Here is a 27,254-nt window from a genome sequence, read left to right as displayed (position 1 = left end):
ACTCCCTGCTGAGCACAGAGCCTAGCAGGGTGCTCTATCACACCACCCTGAGATCATGACTTGAGCCAAAATCAAGAGTCAGGTGCTTAAGCAACTGAGCCACCCAAGCACTCCTTGGAATCTGTTTCTGTTGACTATCTTGATTATGCCCTGCTTCACAGTTCTTTGGAATGAACAGTTTTAAAGCTTTATTGAATTTAACTGATATACCCCAAACTTCACAAATTTAATCTATTCATTTTATGACTTTTATGTATGTAAATCGAAACTTGCAAAATTATCACAATTAAGATGATTAATGCATCTATCACTTGCAAAAATTTCCTGATGCCTCTTTGTAATCTTTCTCTCATCATCCTCCAAATGCTCCCAAATTCAATATTTAAGTAATAATCTTTTTGTCACTTTATGAGTTTGCATTTTCTAGAATCTTATGAAAGTACAATTGTACAGTACATATTATTTTTTGTATAACATCTAAGCACAATAATTTTTAAATTCATACATGTTGCATGTATCAGTTATCTTTTATTTATGCTTAGTCAGATAATACAAGTAAGCCACAATTTATTTACCAGTTTACTTGTTGATGGACATTGGAGTTGTTTCCAAGTTTGGCTGTTATTTATTTATTTATTTATCTATCTATCTATCTATTTATGATTTTATATATTCATGAGAGACACGGGGCGGGGGGGCGGGGGGAGGCAGAGACACAGGCAGAGGGAGAAGCAGGCTCCATGCAGGGAGTCTGACGTGGGACTCGATCCCGGGACTCCAGGATCATACCCTGGGCTGAAGGCAGGCACCAAACTGCTGAGCCACCCAGGGATCCCCCAAGTTTGGCTGTTATAAATAAAGTAAGCCTCTATGAATATTTGTATATAAGTCTCTGTGTAGCCCCAAGTTTTCAAGTGTTTGGGGAAAATGCCTAATAGTAGAGTAGTCAATTTGTATGATAGGTATATGTTTGAATTCTTAAGAAACTGCCAAAATGATTTCCAAAGTAGTTGCAATCAGAAGATTATGAGAGGTAAACTTACTCAACATTTTCTAACACTTGCTGGGGTCAGCCTTTAAGTCATGTGAGTGGGTATATAGGGTATCACACTGAGGTTTTCCCATTAACATCGAACATCTTTCATGTGCTTATTTGCCATTTGTATATCTTCTTTTAAAAATGTTCAATTCTTTTGCCCACGTTTTTATTGGATTTTCTTATTGTTATTGAGTTGTAAATGTTCTTTATATATTCTAGATTGAAACCCTTTGATAGATACATATCTTGCAAATATATAGTCATATAATTGATATTTGTATGTTGATCTGGTATTCTGCAGCATTACTGAACTCATTTATTCTTCCTGGTAGCTTTTGGGGGTAATTCCATTGATCTGTGAGTAGAATCTTGCTCCTTCCAGGCTCTTTGATAATTCTATGTTCTTGAGTTGAGAAACCTGGTGCAGCCTTTGATATACAATTAAGGTTTATTGGGTTATGATTTTCTGTAATTTCTTTGCAATCAAAAGTAAAAGTTGCATTTCCAGTGTAGATTTATGGTCTGTGACAGGCTGATCCACAAATTTAGGTCCTTCTTCAAGGTCTCACTTTCATTATGTGTTTGACCCTTTGGCAAATGTAGAAGAGCTGCTTCTTGGGGTTGGTGCTAACTGCTGCCCTGAGAATTCTCTGCCTCACACAGCCATAGGATATTTATTCTTTACCTATCCAATATGATATTGTCAGATAATTTTCATTTGCTTAATGGTATATTAGTGAACATGAAAATCTGCATGCTGTTTTGTTGGTTATGTTTTTAATTGAGTCACTTCATTTGAACAAATAAAGCCACCAGCTATTAAAGATCCCACCTGAACTCAGTAGTTAATAAAAGCTGTACTGACCTGTTTAGAAGAGCTTGAAAATGTGGTAGTGATCTTGATGGATTTAATTTTTTAAAATTAAATTGAAGCTGAGATTTATACTTTTTTCCTTCTTAATTTATTGTATGCCTGATGCTTGATTTTTGACTGTTAAATCCACCTTGCTTTCTGGGGAACAAACCTAAACTGGTAATTCCTGATTGATTTTGGTAGCATTTTGTTGAGGAATTTTTCATTTCTGTTCATAAGAAAGTCCTCTTTTTACTGCCTCATTTTCCTGGTCTGGTCTTGACCTGCAGGTTATACTGCCACATAATATAAGTTAATCAATATTATTTATTTTTCTTATTCTCTGGGAGAATTGTGTAAGGTTGGAATGAACTGGTCTTTGATTGCTTTGTGGATATTGCTTTTTTATTTAACCTAAACAGACTTTATATTCCTTTTTTTTTGCGGGGGGGGGGGGGTAAAGTAACATGAAAGTTGCAATAAATCTCTGCAAGATGTGTGTGCCCATGAAAACACTGCTGAGATCAAGGTAGAGAACATGTGGTTGCTTGCTGAGTGAGCCTGAGTGAGTATACATTTTTGTTTCCAGTCAACACGGGGCATTTATTTATGATGTGTTAGTACTACTGAGAAATTAGTTCAGTTTGTCAATACAGATGACTTTGTTTGGATTTTTACTGCCCCAAATTAAGAAGTGTTCTTTAACTATTCAGAAGAGATTTTTTTTTTCAGAAGAGATTTTGGAAAGAACATTAGACACTTCTTTTATCATAAACACATTTGCTTTCAGTTACAGCATTTTTATATCTCACACAAAATATGGTATATACTTTCATTGCCCTGGTCTCCATAATAAGTTAGTAATCTAGTAGGTTTTTTTGAAATCAGATATAACTCACATCTGTGTCTCTCTTATAACATAGCCTATAATATACATTAGTGTATAATATATATTATATATTATATAATTATTATAACATAGCCTATAATTGCATTTAGTAGGTGGTCACTAAATATTTATTGATAATAATTAGGATTTCAAAGTTTTGCCTGCTGTGACTCCAGCTTATCTACGCTGTACTTTCTTCTTTTTACTACCAAAATATAGTAAACTATAGCTTCTACATTGAACTGTTTACTTTAAATTGGTTTCTTGATTTCTCACGTAGAGCTTTAGCCAGTTCTGTTTCTCCCACTGGAATGCTTCGTATTCCAGATTTACTTATCAGATTCCAAACCATCTTAAAAGATCATATTGCCATTATGTTTATTAAGCTGTCCCTGGTTAACTTTCATAAAGATATGCTGTCTTCTATCCCAACTATCTTCCAGAGGAAGATAAGAACCACAGGAGCTACCATTGATGGAGCACATGAGATGCCAGTCATATTATATCTGTTACCTCATTTTAATCTTCAAACAGATTGTAAGCCTACATAATAAGTTTCCATAAAGGAGGATACTGAGTAAGAGATTGACTACTTTGTTCGGATCACTGATGGAATATTTTTGGAGTCATCGTGGAGAAAATCTTGCTGACTCCAAAGCCTCTTCTCTTTCCACAGTATTAAAACAATTTTTATTGCCATATGACTTTCTTTTATACTATCCTCATACTTAACGATCATACTTGTTAGACTATGCATTTGATCTTTGATAAAAGGATAAAATCACACCAAATTCTTGTGAAGTATGAAACTGTTGAAATAGACACTTGTAAACTTCCTATTTGTAAATTATGTAAATTCCTGTTAATACCACAAGCAAGGTATTTTGAATACTCAAAATATATTTCATATTTACATCACCATACGTGGGACATCTGTTCAGTTCTGCTTTTTGAACAAAAAGTTTTGCGTTATTGTATCCTCCCCAGCATAGACTTGAGATTGGCTAGGCCAGTGACTATTAAATTTATTTTTCATTTTTGACTAGTGAAAGTTACAAGGAAACCAATGAGGAAAGTAGTGAAAGAAGGACTGCTCTAGCCAGAGGGGAGATAAAGGTGAGGGACATGGGAGGCTTTCAATAAACCTGCTCAGGATGCCCTTTTAATGCCTTGCACCAGCCTTCACTGTCTCTCTGTGGAAACACCAGTGATCTAAAAATCACTGCTTCAGCCCAACTTTGTTTTTCTAATGAAAATCAGAAGGGTGTGTGTGTGTGTGTGTGTGTGTGTGTGTGTGTGTGTGTTTGTGCGTCTGTGTGCGTCTGTGTGCGAGGTTTTTGAGTCTTGGATCTTGTTCTTGACTCTCAGTGATAATACCTTTGTAAAAAATCCCACAAAATGAAATCTCTGAAACCTTCATAAATTGACAAGTAGCAACAACAAAACCCAACCCAAAGAGCCATCACGTAGAGTATCTGGATGGATTGTTGATTGGTGGCTCTCCTCTCTGTGGTAACTATAGTTTTAGCCATGTTTGTATAACAAGCAGCCTTTCCTTCTCTCCGGGATCTTCCCTTGCTTCTCTATCTCTATCTTCCTCTCTCACAGCTCCTAGGATGTACTGACTTCCGCTTCTCCTTTGGAGATCCACCCATTGCTACGTGCTGCCCTGTACTCTACATTCTAATCACATTTTTCCCCTGAATATTATTACAAACATCTTCACCCATTTGCTTACGTGGTTTCTTCTGCCTGAAGTTCCCTTCTTTCCTTACTTTCTTAGAAGACTTCAACTGTTTTTGTTTTGTTTTTCAAAAAATGCTCCAACCTTCTACCTCATTCAGACTTGCTAAGCAAAATTAGTACTTGGGCCTATACACTCAGATAACACCGTGCGTATAATTTTTCCTAATATTTGCCACCGTGAATCATCATACTCATTTGTCTCCCTTTTCTCCCCTTTAGAACTCTTTTGGGGAAGGGCTGTATCATATTCATATTCATATTCCCATGCTCAGCATAGACTCAGCCTTTTGCAGGTGCTTTCAAAATTGGCAAATAGACGTATAACAAAAATGTCCTAAATATCACACTTCTCCAGCAGGTGCCACCATGCCATAAAGTATATTTTGACCTGAAAGTTCTCTGCATTTGAGATACTGAGTTATGCAAAATTAAATGAATGCCCTACTTTATCAATCTAATTGATATGCACTTAGTTAAAATCAAAGGTGGAACGCTGTTGAATTTACTTCTGTGCTGTGAGCAGAGTACACCTGAGGTTATGCATGCATGCGCTTAGGACGTATTCTTTTCAAGGCTTAGTATTTAAATAAGACAGCTTAACAAGGCCAAAATGAAGGGCTGTTTAGTAACAGACTTCATTATAAACATAATGCTTATTTATGTGAGACTTTAGGAATCTGAGGCAATGATCAAACCATTCGAGAATAAATCAACATGATGATTTTAGACTTGAAGAAGAGTTATTGAAAATAAAGGGAACCTGTAAGTAAGGAAAATTAAAACACTAAATTCCCAGGGTACCGCTCAGGCAGGGTAAGCATCTGCCTCTGGCTCAGGTCATGATCCCAGGGTCCTGGAATCGAGCCTTACATCAGGCTCCCTGCTCAGTGGGGAGTCTTCTTCAATGTACTTCTGCCTCTCTTTCCTGCTCATGTTCTCTCCTTCTCTCTTTCAAATAAATAAATAAAATCTTTTTTAAAAAACCCACTAAATTCTCCGTAGAAACAAATCTCTCTCAAATGTAGGAGACAGAAGAAATCACCATTATTTAGTAAAGGTATAATGTGGAAAGGTAAGATTACAGTGGTGTTTTTGTTTAACCTTTTGTCTTTGTACCCTTAGAAGTAAACTACCTCTATGAATACTTTGCATTTCACAAGCAAGATGGAGAAAGCTGACTTAAATAAAAAAAAATAATAAACCACTCCAAAATCAAAGGTCCTGAGCTATTTAAGAAACACATGAATTAACATGTATTTTAGTTACTATTGCAACTAGATAACACTGCCTGGGATGTCTTTACATTTCTGTGTGCTTTCCCCACGCCAATATGACCTCAGCGGCCAGCACCTAATTCCGTTCTCCAGAGGTCTGCTGTCTTGGGAGAGAGGATAATGGGCAAGCAAAAATAAAGATATAATATGTCCAACAATAATCTGTGCCAAGGAAAAAGTAAAGCCAGGTGAGGGAACATACATGTGTGAGATTAGTGCAATTTTAGATAGTGGAATGGGTTATCATATTTGACACTGGGCTATTTTTTCTCTTATTTTTCTCTAATTTATGTTATTCTATTCAGTTAAAAAATATGTCACTGACATCTGTGTGTCAAACACTGTTCTAAACTTTATAAATGAATGTAACAAAAAGTTAGTGTCTTTTCCCTTAAAAGGTTTATGGATTACTGAAGGAAAATGTATACAGTTTGTGTACACACAGTTATATACACAAATGCACATGCACACACTGAAAGTTATGCTATGATGTTAAGGTTTTTTTTTTTTTTTTTCCCTCAGTAGGCTCCATGGCTCCATGCCCAGCGTGGAGCCTAACATTGGGCTTGAACTCATGACCCTGAGATCAAGACCTGAGCTGAGATCAAGAGTTGGGCACTTAACTGACCAAGCCACCCAGGCATCCCTGATGTTAAGGCTTTTGAAAGAATTCAGCAGTAGAGGGTATTCTAAATGTTAGTCATTCTAAGAGGACCTCAAAAGGTTCATGGCTTGTATTGTTGGCAGTTTTTCAGAGATGAGCATTTACTTCCTGGCTGGTGTGTGGGAGTGAGTCAACTAGCTAGTGAGGAGCCTGAGCTCCAGTAACTGCTCAGTGACTACAGATTTTTATTCTCCACTTGCTTTGTGCTTTACAATTCTGTAATTGTATGTTTTCATTTTGTTTTGGTTTTATTTATTTTTTATTTTATTATTTTTTTTAAAGAAAGGAATGACTGTTAGAGTCGTTTGCTAGTAATGGTAAAAAAAAAAAAAAGAGAGAGAGAAGTTAAAGGGGCCTTACAAAGTGATGGTTATTAAATATAATGGTGTTGTGGGCTCATGATGTTTTTCAGTTTTCTGTGCTTCCGTTCATAGAGTCAGTAATATGCCCCTTGAGCTTTCAGGGTTTGTGAATGAGCAGAGTTTGTGAGATGGACATGGCACAGTGAGCTCCAAAGAAAAGAGGACAATGTTGCCTTGACAAAGGCTTCTCTGAAGGTGAAAATCCCATATGCGAAACTTCAGGATGAGATAAGAGTTTGCTAGGTAGAGAGATGTGGGAAAGAACTGGTTGCATGAGATAGCAGGAGCAAAAGATCAGTTGACTGAAACAATATTTTTGAGTTTAGAGAATAAGAGACCCATGGGTTGAGTGTACGAGGGTGAGCACAGGTGGAAAGGAACTCCTGTGAGAAAGAAAGATTTGGGGATGCTCTAGATATTCTGTTTACACCTTGGCTTTGTAGGATATAGATCAGAAGGAAGCAAGAAAGGCCACTTCATGCTGCAAGAGAAATCACAAGATAGTACAGTCATCTGTGAGGAGAACTGGACTGCCATTTGTGCCCAGTGAAAATTGAGTGTTTTCCATTCTATTCTAGGAACATCCCACTCCAAATGCCAATTTGTTGTCTTAGTACAGTTAAGGATAAAGGAAAAAGGGGGCTGCAACAGAAGTTAAGAAAGCCTACTGACAGAAGGCACTGTGGGGCTGCCATGTGCCAGGTACTGCGATGCTAACTTTTCATGCATACTCTCTCGTCTCAAAACACGGTGAGACAGACTTTAGAGCCATGTCTACAGCTAAAAAAAGTAAGCTCCAGAGAAATTAAATGTAGTGCTTCATCACCTAGCCAGAGCTGAGATCTTAACTCAAGGCTGACCTACTATAAAGCCCTTGCTTAGTCCTCTGTATCAAGCTGTAGCAGATGGATACGAAAGGGATTAAGAGGAAACTAGAACATTCTAAAAGTCGATTTCCACTTACTTTTGATTATGACAAATGAAAACAGTAAAGGAATACTACAACTAACCCAAGTCCTTTTTGAACTCACGTGACTCCAAAAAATAGTTGAATAAACATAACTTCACTGTCATATTATGGAAGGTAACCAAATCGATTTCCTTTGAATGCTTGCTTCTGTTGATTGATTTTTCCCTCTTTTTCATCCCTGAATGTTTTTATGTATTTAGAGTTGAATTTGAAGTAGAAAGCCATTTTCAAGAAACCTACACATCCATGTAAAGATTAATAGGGGTCAGAGGTGAGAAGGCTACATGGTTTTAGTAAAAATGGGTTTCCTACTATATTGCCACGTCAGAAAACAGGAGATATCATGTTTTAAATGAAATAAATGCTGGTCATTATTTTTCTTGGGGAAGGTAAACATTTCCTAACACGATGATTTGGTTGGTTTACTTTTTGAAATATGGGATTAGATATTCATATAGATTATACACTGGTAAGATCTCAGGTTTGACTAGGCTGCTTACTAGTAAGTCAATAGGAGTTAGAAATTGTTGGTTGTTGGTCAAACCTTCAGTGGACCCATTGATTTTAGCAGAGTAGAGAGAACAAGATCAGTCAGGAGGACTGGATGGCTGATTATTGAATTCCAGAAGAATTAGAAAAGCTTAGAGGCTAACATAAGACTGTTCCATCTCAGAAGATAATGATGAGTAGTGAAAGTGATAATTAGGGGCCTTGCTGCAAAATATCAGTAAGAGATACTTTATTTTTCTGGCTCTTTCTCAGTCGTATGGAAGAAGCCATCCATAACCCACCTACCGAACTAGTCCTCTTCAAACTCACCTCACCTTTTTACTTTGTTCATAAAATTTACCACAGTCAGAAATGGTCTTATTTATGAACTTATTTACTTGCCTTTTTGTTTACATGTTATCTTCTGACTTTACCCCCGAAGTGTAAGCACCACAGGGTCAGTACTCTGGTCCATATAATTCAATTCCTTGCCACCACTGCCTAGACTAGCTTATGCTACAAAGGATGCAACTCTTTCATACACAGACTTTTTGAACAATTGAGTAAATGGATACAGGTATTCGTTAATATTAACCAATATTTGTGATATTCCAGGTATTGGTTAATATTAACTAAGTCAATATTTATAGAGTACTTAAAATAGGTCCTTGCATATAGTATAATAAATGTTTAACTCATTGAATACCTTCCTAAAACGAGCTGAACAATCTCCCTCAAGCTGAGGTCAGTTCTGATAAGAGAACAGAGACATTTAATTTAAGACTGCAATAATTGGAATGTGATTAATAGTTAATGCTCCATAACAGAATATCCGACCATTAGTGGTTTTGTTTGCTTCATATGGAACTTAAAGGAAATTAAATCTTTGGCCTTAACTGAATCCCTGTCTTTAGTTTACCCTCAAGAAAGAGAAATGCAAAATTGTTGTCCTTCCCTTACACTTCATGACATTTTGTAGTTGTTATCAGAACATAGTGAACCACAATTGGCTATTTGACAGTGTAAACTTTATTGGAGTGCAAGTTTCATGAGAACAAGCATAAAACTTACCACTTGTCATTGATGTATCCTGAGACTATAGCCCAATGGCTGGCATAAGGCAGGTGTCCCCAAAATGTTTAATGAAATTATTTGCTAATGTCAGGAGGAAGGAGGTATCAGGATATTTTTGGAATCTTCCCGAATCCTCCCATAAATATAGATGGTGCAGCTTGGTAGATAACAAAACTAAAAACCCAGGGACAAGGTTTAAAGCAAAACTCAGGACAGATTTTTATTATTATTTCTCACAGCTCTGGAGGCTGGAAGTCTAGGATCAGAGTGCCAGGATCTGGGGTTCTGGGTAACAGACTGCCAGCTTTTCATTGTATCCTCACATGGCAGAGGAAAACTGGACAGAAAGGGAACTCCCCGGTGACTCTTATAAGGGCACAGATCCCATTCATGAGAACTCATCCTCATGACTTCTTGGATCTTAATTGCCTCCTAGTATCATCTGCATGACGAAGGGTAGGGTTTCAATATACAGGTTTTGGGGGGATATGAATATTCAGTCCATAATATCCTACCGATAATCATGGAGTAGTGCCCATTGCTGTTAGCATGACAGAAGGGCCAAACACAAACGTGCAGCTCCTGGTGAAACAGCACAGTGCCACTTACAGTCCTGCCAAAGGGATCACACCTGAGTCTGATTAAGCCTCTGCATCCAGCTGCCTATTTGCAGCTGAACAAAGGAATGTTGAAATTCATCATGAATTTGCAATCATCGAAATCCAGAATGTGGGCTACTGCTGATTAAATGGCCTGGTTCTTGTAAAAAATGAAAAGCCAGAAAAGGAAAAAGGAGCTAGAGGATAAGCCTGTGTAATAAAGAGCAATTCAAAAGACATCAGTTTTTAAGATGAGACGTGTCAAAGGAAGCTCACTTGAGTAAAACCCTCAAGAAGTGCAGAGGCAATTACTGCATATTAGTGTTGGGGGTACAGGGCTATGATGGGGATGGGGAGCATGTTAAAGGCTTTGGATAGGAGTGGAAAATTTATAATTTACGAAGTTACGTATTTGCTTTCTGTGGTTTTCTGTACCTCGTGTTTTTGATTTTACAATAAAAAGTAAAAAAAAAACGATTTCATAGGAGTTTGGACAAATAGATGACAAAGTCTAGAAAGGTCTAGTGATGTGTAATACATGATGCAGAAGCATTCCACATCATTCACTGATGACCCTGGTTATGTGTGTGTGTATACACACACACTTCTGCACTGATTATGGATGACTGCTTTAGATTCTGGCTGTTGTCTGCAGCCTAACTTCCTCAGTAAATTTCATATCCTCTTGGCTTAGACAAAGGACTGAAAAATCAGTTGAGCTGGCAAATTAATTCCTCTGATGCCATGTTTTAGTGATACTTTTCACTAGCAGAAAGTTTACCAAGCAGCTGCTATGGACTGGGGCCCTGGCCCAGGTATTTAAAACAGAAAAAGGGGATTGGAATGGTTTCTGCACCCCGAGGGCGTAAAGTACAGTTGCAAAGTGAGATTTTTTTTCCCCCACATTTCATACAAGTTAAATTGCCTTGATATGATCCCTGATTCTCAACATGGAACCTCTTGACTTCCATGAACTTCAAAGAAAATACTGAGGATAAAGGTCCTCAGATTTATTTTAACCTAAGAAGTCAAAAGGCAGAATGAATTTGTGCCCTGATCACGCTGAACAAATCTTCAGTTGACAGTCAAATCATATCTCTCTCTGTCTCCTTTTCGGTTTCATTTTTTTGTCTTTTGCTTTTGAATGATGCTAGATAGTTCAAGGTGTGATGCCTGTTATTTCTCATTAAGAAGTATTATCGTTTTGCAATACAAATATTGAGTCATTATGTTGTACACCTGACACTAATATAATGCTGTATGTTGATATATCTTAATTTAAAAAGTTAAAGAGAATATTTCTTTGTGGCAAGAAGAGTGTAGGGGTGAATTAACTTTACTCAGCAACTAATCATACATTTCTTAATATTCTGGGTTGGCTCTCTGTCTACATCTGCATTTTCACAGTAAGCCTCTCAAGTAGTTATAATCACTCCCACTTTGCAGGTGTCAAAACAGAAGTTCCAATGATTGGTTTTTGCCTGAGGACATTCCCAAAATTAGGTGGTGGAGCTGGAGCCTCAGCCAAAGCTTCTGCCTCCAGTTCCCATGTTTGTCCTTCCAAACAGATCACTAAGGGGCCAATTCGATTCTAGCATCCTTGTCTTGTGTTTATACCAGAGGTTGAACACCTTTTAAAGTTCCAGATCCTATTAAAATGCTAAAGGAAATGGAACTCTCTTTTTTTTTCCCCTTCTCGTCAGCTTTTTCTCTAGGGAAGGGATGAGGATTTAATAAACTAACACTTTTCCTTTGAGTTGGTTTCTTTCACTTTAATTTCCTTTCATCTCTGAGCTTTACACTTATGAGTGATGGAGATTAACTCAACAGTAATTTCCAGAAACCACCATCCATCTATGGCAGTCTTCTATTTGACTATTAAACCCTATGAAATTAAATCTATCAGGGCAAGTACAACGAAAGATGGAAATTAGAGGAGGTGAATATAAGGAAATGGTTCGAAAGAACAGCTGGTTCGGCAAGTCACCCTCTTCCACTGTTTGATTTCCCTCAGTGCAAAAACTTAGCCGTGATCAATGTCTCTGTCTCTGTTCATCTCGCACCCTGCTGGAGAGTGGACAGGGTTAAACTATATATGGAGAGAACTCTTGCCTTTACTTGATGCTAAGGACAAATAAACAATCAGCTATGCAAATGCCACAAGCAGGGAACTGTCAGCTACACATGTACTGAAGACTCAAGTATTTACAGCAGCAGGCATCAGCGTGCTAATTGGACATTGTTTGGGAACACTTGAATTTGGGGATAATTTCAATCCTCCCTTTTCTGAAACCCCTTACTCTATTAAATAATCTTTATTCATTTTCTCCAGCCAGAAGAATCTAAGCTATCAAGCAGAATAGGAGGTAGGGGCGAAAGAAATGAGAAGAAAGATATTCTCCAACTCACCCCATGGCCGATCGCATATTTTACACAGAGAGACTTCCTGTACACATGGACTTGTGTGCATTTTTCCTCAGTGCATCTAAAACTGAAATTCCCCATTCACCCACTTCTTAAGGTTCTGAATTGTTCTGAATTAATATCAGAAACAGAATGGCTGCATTTCCATTCTAACTCTCCCCACTTTCATCCAATTCCTCTCTCTGCTTCCTTCCTGTCAGCTTACTCGATGAGTAAGGCAACTTCATGACTTAAAACAAGTTTATCCTTAGGAAATTCTGGTCTGGATGGGTTTTTTTTCCTTTGAAATGAAGTGAATTTGACTTGAGAGAAAGCTTTTTGAAAATAAATGTAAAAGAACTTAGTAATGTAAAACTAGAAACGCCCAGGTTAAAATGAGCCAGTGAGAGCACCTTTCTGTTAAGAACTGTGTCTGCCGGTGTGGCTGTGGTTTTCTGGGGGGCTCCAAGGGCTCCTGCCCTCTCCTCTTGCTGCAAGTATTACAAAAACCTACAAGGATCAGCCCATTGTGTGGTCAGAAAGTTTGCCCATGAGCTGTGCTATCTCAGTGGGAACTTGTGAATTCTCAAAGGACTCTAATCCAGAATCTAAATGCTTCAGGTATTCCTAGGTAATTGTTAAAAGTAAAAGCAAATTCTAACTCGGAAAGAAATACATTTAAAGTTCTGAATTGAAAAGTTAATTTACCCTTTGAGAAAACTCAAATGAGGGTTCCTGGGTGGCTCAGCTGGTTAAGCGTCCAACTCTTAGTTTTGGCTCAGGTTATGATCTCATGGATCCCGAGGTTGAGCCCTGCACTGAACTCTGCGCTCAGCGGGGAGTTTGCTCGAAAATTCTATCTCTCTGCCTCTCCCTGTACTCACACACTTGTGTACAGTCTCCCTCTCTCACTCTCAAATAAATAAATATTTAAAAAAGAAAAAAAAAACTGCCTCTAAAGTAGTCACTGAGAGTAGGTTCTCGGCCAGCCTTTGGAGAAAACAACAGGAGAACTTCACTTTGATTCACTTTACACCTAATAATTTTACATGATATTCAAATATATGGTAATATATATCAGTATAGATGCACCAGGGTAGTCAACTCTAAGAAGTCTTGCCAGCCAGGAAGTCTAGACTGGCTTTACATGTCATTCATGCCCAATGAAAGGCACGGGAAAAGTCTCAGAATCAATAGGAACATTTCTGTGTGAGCATTAGTGAAGTATAGTTATAAAAATTCAGCATTAGGAGGATGAACAGAGCATCCAGTATTAGAGAGTGATGGAGATGGTGAATAGCTAATTAGGACTTATAAGTCAGCAAAAGGACCAAATGACCAAAATACTCATTTTAATTAGTAAATGAAATATGCTTCATTCATACGATGGAATCCAAAGTCATCAAAAAAAAAAAAAACACTAATAAGGGACAGTATTCCCATGACACAGAGAGGGAGACAAATTTGCAGACAAGGATATCATTTCATAGATGATTTTGAATTATAGAAAGAAACTGTAAAACAGGATGATCTCAGTCCTGTGTGTTTGTGTGTGTGTGTGTGTGTGAGGTTTTGTTGTGCACACTCAAGGAAATATAAAATCACTCTTCTGGAAAGACAAATCCTCAGAGCTAATGATCATGGGTGAGCATGTTGACAATTAGTTGTCATGAGTGACTTCAACTACTAGGACAGTCTTTCTAATGTAATCTGGGATTTTTGATTCATATAAAATGGGGAGAATTTCAAATTATGAGGGAGTGTAATCTCTTTATCCTAGAATTTAGAAGATTTCGGGACTGTATGTGAGCTACACACGTGTTTGAAATAAATCAGTGTGTTAGCTGTACTTCTGTCTTCTGCTTCACTCTTTGGTGGACCAATGACTAATGGAACAGTGATGATAAAATAATCATGATTGTAGGAAACGTTTAAAAAAAGTCAGAGATGTTGGTCATTATGACACATCTAAAGATAAAGGCAAATAATATACTGGCCCAGATAATCCATTAGCTGTGTCATTCAAATTATCCATGTGGGCTACAACACCAAGGTTTTTCTAGGAATTGTTAGGAGTTACAAAGATGACCGTAGTTCTCGACACAGTACCATGTGTCACCGTCAGCAACATTAACTGCAGGAGTCCATTCAAAAACATGCCATGAAAATTCTTTTGCTTCCTTAATTCCTGAGTCATACTCAGCAAAGCAAATGATTGTGTGTGAAGTTCTTATATGGAGAACCGTTGTATTTTTGTCGGTGAATATCTGACTAATTGCAGATGCACTTACTTCAGTGGCTGTTGTTGAGAAAAGATAGATTCAGCCTGAGAGCACTGATAGAAATCTTCCAAAAATCTATTCCAGAAATGGAAAATGGTGCCCTCCGTTAAGGAGTTCCACCAGCCTACCTCTCTGACTTAGGATGACACCACCTTCTTCTGTTGCTCTGTTTTTTCCTAGAATGCAGTCCCAACAGTACGTGCAGCAGCGTCGAAAATTTGCAGCTGCCTTCCTGGCATTCATTTTCATCTTGGCAGCTGTGGACACTGCTGAAGCGGGAAAGAAAGAGAAGCCAGGTAAGCTGTAGGGTTATGAAGGCGAGACTGCTCATGGATTAATGTCTATCTGATCCAACTACCTGATTTTTGTCTTCCCTCCCTCCCTCCCTCCTTCCTCCCATCCTTTCTTCCTTCTTTCCATGTATTTAGAGGAAGCTAAGTGACACCCCTGACACCCCCCCACCCTCCATCATAAGCCCTAAGATATGATGACGATTAACATAATGATCATATCAGTAGCTACCATGTACAAAACACTGACGGGCCGTCAGGTGTCTTACTTTAGGTTGCCTCTCTTCCTCAGAAAGAGTCCTGCAAGGAATTTTTGTTTTATCTTACATTAACAAAGGAGGAAACTGAAGCTCAGAGCAATACAGCATCTTTCCTGTGTCACTCCCAGTGTCATAAATAGTAGGCTGTGGAGCTGGGAGTCTGTGTATGTCTGTGATCCACCACATTTAGCTTATGCGATTCCATTTCCAAGACAGAGAAAAGAACATTGACTTGCAATGAGATGCTAATCTGACAACCGTGACTTCCAATAGACTGTTTCCTTATTTTTCATGTTTCACTGTTTTTGAACATCTTCTACAGAGGCGTGTGCTCCTAAAAGGAGATGTCATTAAATCCCTGGTACAGCCCCTCGCACCTAGAGTTACATTAGTATTGGTTCTATCTCCTTCAGCTTTCCTTCTCCCTTCTCTTGATTCGTCATTTGGTTAACACTCATCAAAGTGCTCCTGTTGACTGGACAGGGAAGATGCAGGCAAAAAGCACAGACTCCTCAGTTAAGGTGCCCTGGAATGAACTTTGTTATAGGAATGAGAGTTTTCCAGAGGTTGACTGTTTTTCTGTTCTTCTTTCCAGAAAAAAAAGTGAAGAAGTCTGACTGTGGAGAATGGCAGTGGAGTGTGTGTGTGCCCACCAGTGGGGATTGTGGCCTGGGCACTCGGGAGGGCACCCGGACTGGAGCTGAGTGTAAGCAAACCATGAAGACCCAGAGATGTAAGATCCCCTGCAACTGGAAAAAGCAATTTGGAGGTAAGCCCCACCCCTATTATCCTATTGATTTAATCTTCCACTCTGAGCTAATGCTTGCATTTTTCCACCAATTATCTTTTTCAGATTGACTACCACTTATTTTAAGTAAGTTGATTTTATCAGGTTGCAAATAGCCAGATATCTTGCCTTACCCCAGGGTTTCTCCACTTTGGTGCTACCATCCTTTTGGGCTGTGTATTTTTTTGTTGTTGTTGTAGAGGGCATTGTAGGATATTATTCTGTGCGTTGTAGGATATTTACCAGCATCTCTGGCTTCTAATTCACTAGTTTCCTATAGCACTCCTCACTTCCACCAACTGTGACTGCTAAAAATGTCTCCAGATATTGCCAGATGACCGCTGAGGTCAAAACAGTCCCAGATTGAGAACCACTCTTGTACCAATCGGGACATGAAATATACCCCCCCCCCTTTTTTTTTTTTTGAAATATACCCTTGATCCCTCCTAAGTGTGCATTGATCTATTTTCTCTCCTCTCTCTCCCTCTAGTTCTCATTCCTTTTTCCTTCCTTGCCCCCTCTCTTATTCTTCTTCTCCAGTCCTCTTTCTGTGACTTTCAGGCCCCCTCTCTCTTTCGATCTTTCTGCACCATCCACACTGGTTAATAGAGTTACATATCAAATCCAGCAGGCCTGCTTATCGTCACTTCCCATAGACTCTTCTCTCCCTGACTATTGTCATTCCTCTGCAGGCCTCATCTGCCTATTTGGGAAGGAATCCTTTTCAACACTTCCAACTTTTAAACCCATTATTGAACACTCAGATTACTTCTTTATTCCACATTCCAGACCTTGTCTTTCTTGGCCATGGTGGTCCACAGTGCCCCAAATATTCTTATTCTCTGCAGAAATGTATTCTGACCTATAATCCAGTAAAGAAAAACAATGAATATACATGCTGTATCTATCTTTTTCATCCTCTATAATCTTTAAGGTACTTTTTATGAATGGTGATAAGTTTTATAAGGGCATGGTGAAATTCAGACACAATAGTCTTAAATTATATATGGGTTCCCCTACAGATCCACCTATAGATCCCCTACAGATCCACCTACAGATCCACACTTTTTAGAAGTGTGTCTTAGAGAATGTATACCTAGAATATGTAAGGAACTCTCAAAACTAAGAATACAATTAGAAAGTGGGTAAAAGACATAATTATTTTACCATAGATGAAATATAGGTGGCAAATAAATGCCTGAAAAGATGTTGAATATCTTTTCCTCATTAGGGAAATGGAAATGAAAACCAGTGAGATGTCACTATATACCACATTCCTATCAAAAGGACTCAAGTTACAAATAACACTAAATGCTAGACAGGAGATAAAGAAACTAGAGCACTCATACCTTTTTGATGGAAATGTAAAATGGTACAGTCACATTAAAAAGGGATATGACAAAAAAATAAAAATACAAAGAAAAATAAAAAGGGATATGACAGGTTTTTTTTTTATGTAAGAATAAACATCTGTTTACCATACAACACAGTGGTTTCACTCTTGGCCATTTATCCTAGAGAAATGAAAACTTAACATTCCTCTAAAAATCTGCACACAAATCGCGGATAGCAGCTTTACTTGTAACAGCCAAGAGCTGGAAACAACCCAGCTATCGTTCACCTGGTGAATGGTTAAGCAACCCGTGCTATATGCCTACTATGTATACTACTCAGTAAAAAAAGAGGAACTGATTGTTGAAACACAAAAGCTGGATGAACCTCCAGTAAATGTTTCACTGCTGAGTGAAAAAATGCTGATCTCAAAAGGTTACATACTGTATGATTCCATTTATATAACATTCTTAAAATGACAAAAATTATGGAGATGGAGAGGAGATGAGTGATTGCCAGGACTTGAGATGGAAAGGGAGAAAGGTGCCAAAGCTAAGCCTGTGACAGGAATAACCCAGAGGACTCTCATGTTGGAGCTCTTTTGCACTTTAATGGTATTGGTGTTTGCTCGTATCTATAGAAGTGACACCTCACACAGAACTAAACACACACATTCATGGGTACACACAACTGAGTGTCTGTGAAATTGGCAGAACATGAATAACCCCTGAGGAATGTGTCCCTCTGCATTTCCGGGTTGTGTCCATGGACTCTGGTTATGCAAGATAATCACAACTGGGGGGAAATAGGGTGAAGGATATAGGGATCTCTCCATATTATTTCTTTCAACTACATGTGACTCTACAATGATCCCACTGCAAAAAGTTAAAAAGTGTCTATCTAGAGGAACTCAAAGATTTCTCTTTCATCCTACCTTGTCTTTAGCGGAGTGCAAATACCAGTTCCAGGCCTGGGGAGAATGTGACCTGAATACGGCCTTGAAGACCAGAACCGGAAGTCTGAAGCGAGCCCTCCACAATGCCGACTGCCAGAAGACAGTCACCATCTCCAAGCCTTGTGGCAAACTGACTAAGCCCAAACCTCAAGGTAGGTTCCTGTCATCGTAGCATGCTTTCTTTATGCATATGTTAATGGGTCATGCTGGATCTTCCAGATGTGGAGACTCAAATATTCTAGAGGGAAATCTTAGGTGAATTACCTCAAGAAAGGGATTGAAAAAGCCCCGTATGTTGAGCATCACACCAGTGCTTTTCAGCAGGCAATTGATGAGTTCAAATTAGAATCCTCTGCACAGATGGGGAGTGGGGGTGGGGATTGGAATAATCTCCTCGCACAAATAAACAACTTAGCAGAACACGCCAGTCGTTGAATGGTGACTGTATATTCCAAGTCCTAAATCGAGACTGCATCCTGACAAGTATGATGAACACATTTATGAAGATCATGAGGCAGAAAATCTAAAATCAGGTCTCTTCTAGATTATCCAGCATATATAGTTTGCATGAAGTCAGCCACATGATTTTACATTTCTCCTGTATTTCTTACAATTCTTTCAGTTTTACCAAGTCCCTTTATCATAGAATTTTAAAATTATGTAGGGCTGTCTTTCTAGTCATTCCCAGAGAGTTACACTCTGCTCTCATGCCAGAGAAGGGGAACCAAAACAAATATCATGGCTATGGTTTCACAGAAATAGAATCTCAGCTGAGGGCAGACAAGGGGGGATTGCAGTCTTGTTTCATGGGTGTTAGGGGCTGAATGGTGTCCCCCCACCCTGCGCCAGCTTAAAGTGAAATGAGTCATATGAGTGGGTCCCTGTCCAATCTGTCTGGCATATAAAGAAAGATTAGGACACAGACACATGCAGAGGAAGATTGTATGAAGACACAGCAAGAAGATGGCCATCTACAAGCCAAGCAGACACACCTCAGAATAAAGCAACCCTGCTGACTGTTGATCTTAGACTTCTCACCTCTGGAACTCTGAGAAGAATTTCTATTGTTGAAGCCACCCATGCAAATGAATACAGTGGGTCTCTGGGAACTCTAAGATACCTCCCTGTTTTTTGCTCATATTTGAGCTTGAAAATGGACCCGAAAATTCTTACTGGCCAGATTAAATATAAGGGGAAACTCAGAAAAATGAACATGAAGTCCATAATAAATGAAAATGGGGATAAAATACCTCCAAAAATCAGGAGGATTGGCTGGCCTGCTGCTGATAGTCAGAAAGGACTCATTTCACAGACCTAGCTCTTTAGCCTCTGATAGAGTTGTCCATGGATATGGTTACCTTCAACTGCCTGGTGGCCAGATGCAGGCTAGAGTTGCAGATGGCACATCTAGGATTCAAGCTGCCCTTTGCAGATCATGGAAATCTGCTGGTTGCAGTGTGTATTTGGAAGGCATGATGTGAGGCTGGGGTCAGTACATGAGTGTGTGTGCGCCAGCTTTACGAGTATTACTTGCCCTGGAGACAACTACACGGATCTAATGAAAATTAGTGGCCGTATCTATCCAATGAGACTTCTCCAAAACTGGAGGAGATATAATTCTTCTCAGATATATACAGTGTCCAAATTACTTTGTAGCCAGCCAGAGAACCAAAATGTTCAGCATAAATAGAGCATGGGAAAGAAAAGGGATTAAAGAAGTCTCCATGTTCTACCATAGTGGTTCTCACCCTGGCCTGCACATTAGAATTTCCTACCTAAAACTGCCAGTTGTCCAGGCGTAACCCAGACCAGCTATCTCAGCCTCAGTAGCCTTGAGAATTGAGATGTCCCATGAAAGATTTCAGTATCAGCCAGAAACAAGAATTACTGAGTTTGAAACTCATAGAGACCACACACACTCACATGTGCATATACGCATGCATGCCCATGCATGTGTGCACACACGTGTACACAATCTACTCTGTTCCTTCCTGTGGTGGAGAGAGACTGCAGTCTAATGGATGAGTAGGGAAAAATGAGAGAAGGATTAGGTGGTGGGTGGTGGTAGGGCTGGGTGGATATGGAAAATGTCGAAAAGTCTGGAATAGATAGGACAGTGTGGGGACATGATTCAGGAAGACCCTTCGGGTTATTTGGCAAAGACAGTATGTGAGGATTTCTTTTGAACTGGACTGGCAGATAGTTTTCCATTTTCTCATTTGGTAATATATAATGAAGGTTATAAGTCTGGCTCATGCTTTCACCTTGAAAAATGGGGGGTAAAATATTTTAAGTGGGTAAACAGTCTGTAATTTCAAATATCAAAAATTAAGGTATATACAATTAATTGAAAATGGGATTAGCCTGAGCGAGTTCTATATTTCACAGCACTAGGTAAAGCCTAACACTGATGTGCAAAGAGGACTCCTAAATGGAAGAAGACACTTTCTGGAGCATGATTTCTTATTATTTTTGTAAGTTTTCATTCAAGTGTAGTCAACATTCAGTCTTGTATTAGTTTCGGGAGTACAGTATAGTGATTTAGCAATTCCGTACACTCCTTAGTGCCCGTCATGACAAGTGTACTCTTAATCCCCATCATCTATTTCCCCCCATCCTCCCTCATCTCTCCTCTGGTAAACATCAGTTTGTTTTCTTTAGTCAAGAGTCTGTTTCTTGGTTCGCCTCCTTTTTTTCTTTGTTTTGTTTCTTAAATTCCAAACTTGAATGAAATCAGATGGTATTTGTCTTTCTCTGACTTATCTTGCTTAGCATTGTACTCTCTAGCTCCATGCACATCATTGCAAATGGCAAGAGTTCATTCCTTTTTATGGCTGAATGGTATTCCATTGTGTATATATACCACATCTCCATCCATCCATCAGTCAAAGGACACTTGGGCTGCTTCCGTAATTTGGCTATTGTAAAGGAGGCTGCAGTAAGCATAGGGGCATGTATATCCTTTTTAATTAGTGTTTTTGTATTCTTTGGGGAATACCCAGTAGCGCCATTACTGGGTTTTAGGATAGTTGCATTTTTAACTTTTTGAGAAACGTCCATACTGCTTGCCACAGTGGCTGCACCAGTTTGCCTTCCTACCAACAGTGCGTGAGGGTTCCCTTTTCTCCACATCCTCACCAACACTTGTTCCTTGCATTTTCTATTTTAGCCTTTCTGATGTGTTGTATCTGAGTTGATATCTCATTGTGGTTTTTATTTGCATTTCCTGATGTTGAGTGACATTGCCCATCTTTTCATGTACCCGTTGGCCATCTGGATGTCTTCTTTGGAGAAGTGTCTGCTTATGTCTTCTGCCCATTTTTTAATGGATTATTTGTTTCTTTGGTGTTGTGTTGCTTAAGTTATTTATAGATTTTGGATTCTAACCCTTTATTGGATATGTCATTTGCAGATATCTTCTGCCATTCAGCAAGTTGTTTTAGTTTCATTGATTACCTTGCTGTGCAAAAGCTTTTAATCTTGATGGAGTCCCAATGGTTTATTTTTGCTTTGTTTCCCTTTCCTCAGGAGACCTATCTAGAAAAATGTTGCTAAGACTGATGTCAGAGAAATTACTGCCTGTGCTCTCTCAAACATTATTTCTAAAACTGTTCTGGAAGACATCTATCAGAGTATAAGTTTCAGGAGGGCGGGGACCTGACCTGTTCTGTTCTCTACTGTGTCACTTTTGCTTAGAATAAGGCATAGCACATTGCAGGTGCTGAATAAATATGTGTATAAAAGGTAAATGCTCAAAGAAAAGTTCCACACATTACATTTACCAAAGACTGGTGGAAGCTGCAGTAAAAAAAGTCATTTAAATAATATTTTTATAAAGCAATAAAATTATATATTATTTTTTCCTTTTTGAAAAGAACAACTCAACAGGGCTTCCTGCTATTTTAACTGAGGAAAGAAGGGGGTAAGGAACTTACTATTTTGAATCAGGCACTGTGATAGGCACTCCTCACTTCAGTTTCAAATCAACTCTGTGCACTACATTGTATTTATCTTACTTTATATTTGACAAAGCACGGGCCCAGAGAGGGTAGGCAACTTGCCTAACACTTCACAGCTTGTAAGGGGTGATTCAAATTCAAAGTCAGGTTGACACCACTGCCTTTTCAGTTGCACCAAGCTGCCTCTGGGCATTATAAGCTCATGACACTTTGGCCATGTTAGATAAATCTTGATGTCTAGCATCATTAAATAGAGCTCCTGGAGACCTTCATCTGAGGTATCCCTGATGGAACAGATGAGGACGAGAACATCAGTGAATCTTCTAAATCCATCCTGTTGTGTAGGAGCAGAATCAGTTTCAGGTTTTCTTCTCTTTTAGCACCATTTTCTGGCTTTTTAATGGAGTCTCTGAGCTCATGGCCAGAAAGTATCCTTCCTCCCCTCATCATTATCCTTCTCATCAAACACATCACCAGGTCCTGTTCTTTTGTCTGCCTTTTTGGGGTCTGTTTTTTTTTTTTCTAAAACTTTTTGGTTTGATTTCTGTCCTCTTTTGTTTTGGAAAAAAATAGTGGCTTAATATGCAAACTGCATGACCTGCAGTGTGGGAAACACGGTCTTTAAATTTTGGAATGGAACATAAAGACATCAGTAAGGCTGAGCCTACTCAGCAATTAAATTGAGAAGAGACTGGAGAATATCATTGTGATATGATTCCCAATAAGGCCACAAGTTTAAAAGACTTGCTTGGGGGAAGAGAGGGCACTTAATATCCGGAGTTGGCACCTGAACTCTGGGAAATTGCTAACAATCCCACTTGGTTTAGTTAAAAATAGCCTTAAAATTCACCACACTCCTGTCTATTGAATAGAAGTGGTTCTTCCTGTTGCTATGTCAATATTGTACAAATGCCACACTCTAGCCTTGGTACAATTTCAGTGATACTAGATATCAAATTGGAAACTCTTATCTAGAGATTCTCCTGTGTTGAAACCCCACTTAATCCAAGAAGAGGCTTTAGTCATCTTCTCTATTATATACCCAGAGGAAGAGCGAATATTGATAGTCTTATGTAGACATAAGAATTGAAAGGTGCGTAACCAGAATATAGCTTTCCTGGGAATGGGGACAGGATTGCTCTGGGGAGGCCATTGATTCAAAGATTGTAACCAGAATTTGCTTAATTGCAGCCAGAATCTACCAGGGATCAACTGGCGAGCAATTGTGTTGGACACTGGAGATTTTACTTTCTTAGGAAAAGAGACTGAGAGTATTAATTACAATCACTAATTAAGAAAATCCTGTACCTGTCAGGGTTTCTAGTTGCAGCAAGGTCTACTCTAGCTAGTTAAGCAAAAAGGGGGTTATTTGAGGGTATTATATAGCTCACAGAATCTCCAGAAAGGCCAGAGGATTGGATCCAGCAGTATTGCAGCAGAAGGCAACAGATCCAAGAGAAATGTCTAATCATGCCAAACATGACTGATGGAGCAGAAAGCCTCCTGCTAAAATTACCCACAGTTCAGCACATATGCTAAGAATTGAACACTGGAGATTCTGCTATACCTGTCCCCTCAAAACCAGATTCGTTGGCCTCCTTTCTTGCCAAAATGCCCAATTTCCCCAAATTTGCCCCCCCCCCTTTTTTCTGGTTGCTGACTTCTGCCTCTAAGACTCAAAGTGTGCTTGCTTGATGGAAACGAGATCACATGTAAAATCTTGCTGCAAGGGACTCTGAGGCATGTGTCTTTAACCTTCAAAACTCTCCCTCTGAATAGGAGAAGAACAGCTGAAAGGTGCTTGAATTGGTATTTAGTGAGCAATTGGCCAGGGAGTGGGCAGGAGGGTGGAATGTATTGAAGTATCTCACTGGACCTAACGCTTATTCCTTTTGTGTAGATGAGGCATAGATGACATTTCTTGGAGAGGAAGCTGCTGAGAGAAATCTCAGATAGGGACAGTTACTCCAGCGTAGAGTGAGTTAGGGCTCTCCTTTTTGGAACTGCCAGTAGTTTTTCTGTCAAGTCATTAACGATCTTTTCAGCTTGAAAAAAACCAAAAACATGGGGATAATTGAGCTGTGGACCAATGAAGAAAGTGGGAACCAAGTTCAGTCTGCGCTGACAGCACTGCATAAGCCATCAGAGCACAGTTATTCCAGAGGGCAAAGAAGTGGTGTCTAAGCCACAGTGTCTCCCAGGGGTCCCCTTGGAGGATGGGCTCACTGTGGAATTAGAAGATGGCCCACCTGTGGGAGAGCCGTGGCCCTACTGGCAGTCCCATCTGTGCAAGCAGGTGCAGTGCGAGGGAGCAGGCTTCTTTCTTCTTTCCAGTTATCACTGGAGGGAAGCATCTAAGTGGAGGCTGAGTCAGGGCTTATGCAGGAGGCCTTCGTACGAGCTGAGATTTTCCTAGGGACCACAGGAGATGTGGCCTGAGTGATTGTCTTAGAACATTCTAGAATCTTAAGTTATTGTTGAAATGGAAATTTTTAGTTGTTACTATTTAAACAAGATACATAAATAAGGGGGTATTGTGGAGCTTTTCTTGTACTGACAGGCGAGCATTTGTGACAGTTTCCACATTTGCCTGTGGAAGGGTATTCTAGGGCAGGAGGAGGCGGGAGCACATGAATGCATGTCTGTGCTACAGGTGGGCCAGGGAACAATGTGAATCCCTCCTGCTGCCCTGTCCACCAGTTCATGCTCTGCGCTCGCCAGATCCTTGCTATGCTTCCCTCGCTCAGGAGGACCCCAATTCCTTTTATTTCTTCCCAGCTATTTCTAAAAGTTTTGCCATCTTGCTGTTCTTTTTTCTGGACAGTTGCCTAGCCCTCTCTTAGGTTTGACAATTCATCTTTAAAGATCAAAAGAAAGGCAACTGTTTCAGTGCAAGACTCAGCTGTGTGTGCTGGACACAGCACTTGGCAGCTGGTTATAAATGAGAAAGGGGGTCAGTAAAGTGATATTCCCAGCATTCTAAGGTCTCTCCTGCTCAATAGATTTTTTTGTTGTTGTCACTTCTTTTAAAGATAAAAGAAGTTCCCGACATTTCTTTCTGGAGTCTGGGCTCTGATACACCTTAGCAATGAGCATGGTGCCATTATGCAGATGAGTTTTGCTAGGCTGAGAGACTCGACTGTGTCAAGAGAGGTGGAGGGGAGCTTGGGATGGGCTCACTTCTCCCTGAAGGCCCAGCAGGGTTGGTGGTTGCTGCCCTTGCGTCTGACCGGAAAGAGAAGCCTGGGGAACCCTGCAGGAATTTTTTTCTTCTTGATCAGAGAAAAACATTCTCATTCAGTTTGGTCTTGAGGTTTGATTTCTTTTTTATTCTGCTGTGGACATGCCTTTGAACATTTATATTTTATTTCCCATTCATGATACTGTAGTTGAAATGAGAAGATCTAGTTCTGCCCCTTTCTTATTAGAATTACCTTTTTTTTTTCTTCTATGAAGTCTACAGTGAATACCTCATTATTGCAAAGATGAAGTGAATATGTAAAAATGCTTGAAAATTGTGCAGTATTTACAAACTATTTCCTTCCTTCCAAATGAAAAGCTTGAGGTGGGTGTTTCCCTGTTTAGGTTTTTGTCATTTACTATAAAAATTTGTTTAAAATATCATGTATTTAAGTTTAGTAGAAATCATGCTACCTTTTTAGGCAAAAGAACCATGGTGATTATAACAGTAGTAATTATAATTAATATTTCCTGAGAGACTTGTATGTTTTGAGTGTATTTTAGTATATTGAGTATACATTGCATCACTGAATAATCACAGAAACTCTGTGAAATAGTTACTATCATCATTCCTCATTTTACAGATGGGGACATGGAGTCAGAGAAAGTTGTATAGCTAATACAGGAATCTCAGTTTCTTATCTAAGAAAGGATGAATTTCAGACCCAGTCCTAAAATCCCACTTTTATCATGGCTTTCCATCAGCAACAGAATCAGATCCTTGCTCCTTCACAGGACATCTTGCTCAGGCATCATCTTCTTGGCTGACCCTTGCCCATGTGCTCTGCTCCAGCCATCCCATGCCCCCAAACTGGATGGCTAAATGGGCCATGAGTTCTTATACATCCACTTCTCTGCACCCTGTGGTTCTAGAAACAGGCAATCTGTTCTTTTTCTATACATCATATATCTCATTCCGTAAAATCTAGCTTGTTCATTTGGCAAATAGTTATTAAGTGGGATTAAACTACTGATCTATATGGACCCATAATGCAGTAGGAAAGCAGAAGGATAAATCCCAATGTACTGCAGAGAGTGACAGATGCTATGAAAGAGAGAAGCATATGGTCCTCTGGTACTGTTTCCAATTTATTCATTTATTTATAAAATCTATGAAGAGCCTGCAGTGGAGCAAGCAATATGTCAGGTGCTAGTGATGCTGAGCAAGTTTCCTCCCTCTTACTGTTATGTTCTAGTGAGGGTAGTGGGTAGATAATGGGACAAAAACAATAACTAAAAGAATAACTATGTATTGGAGTAAGTGGTCTTAAAAACTAAAGAGCCAAGTGTTAGACTGGCGGGGGTTGGGGAGGGGAGGGCAGTTAAGTTAGATAGAGAAACAAGGGAAAGCTTCTTGGAAAGGAAGTTCTGAACTTGGTCTTGAATACAGAGCACAGGAGCTAGCCATACTAGTTTCTAAATGACATAAGGACAAGCTCAAAGTCCCTGAGGCCAAAATGAGATTGTTTTGTTCAAAGACTAGCAAAGAGATCAGTGTTGGAACTTGCAAGATTTCCCTTCCCGAGCGTTAGGTTGCTGCCTTTCTGCAGGACGGGCTCTTCTGATAAGACATTCATTCATTCTGCTTTTGTGAGTGCATCTTTGCCTCTCAACCCTGACCTGCTTGAGGGCAGGAGCCACATCTCACTCACCACTGCCAGTGACTACATCTCCTAGTCCCTAGTTCATGAGAGGAATTCAATGAATAGTACTGATTTGAATGAATGAGTCAATCAGTCAATCAATGAGTCAATGAAGCATCCAACCGGATGTCCTGGTCTGGCTCA

General features: G+C 39.4%; 1 protein-coding gene across 2 annotated transcripts in view; it reads left to right on the top strand.

Moving 5' to 3' along the window:
• Positions 1-27,254, top strand: part of PTN (pleiotrophin) — a 99,848-nt gene that overhangs the window by 61,639 nt on the left and 10,955 nt on the right. For both annotated transcript variants that reach the window (XM_041751444.1, XM_041751443.1), the window contains 3 exons: positions 14,825-14,940; positions 15,790-15,963; positions 18,259-18,420. In XM_041751444.1, coding sequence (XP_041607378.1) covers positions 14,826-14,940; positions 15,790-15,963; positions 18,259-18,420 — 451 coding nt within the window. In that variant the 5' untranslated portion in view covers position 14,825. Of the gene's footprint in view, positions 1-14,824; positions 14,941-15,789; positions 15,964-18,258; positions 18,421-27,254 lie in introns of those variants that run through there.

Source organism: Vulpes lagopus, chromosome 4, assembly GCF_018345385.1.
Source record: "Vulpes lagopus strain Blue_001 chromosome 4, ASM1834538v1, whole genome shotgun sequence".
Taxonomy (NCBI): Eukaryota; Metazoa; Chordata; class Mammalia; order Carnivora; family Canidae; genus Vulpes; species Vulpes lagopus.
The sequence above is the reverse complement of the archived record's forward strand: the minus strand, read 5'-3'. Positions and strand labels throughout refer to the sequence as shown.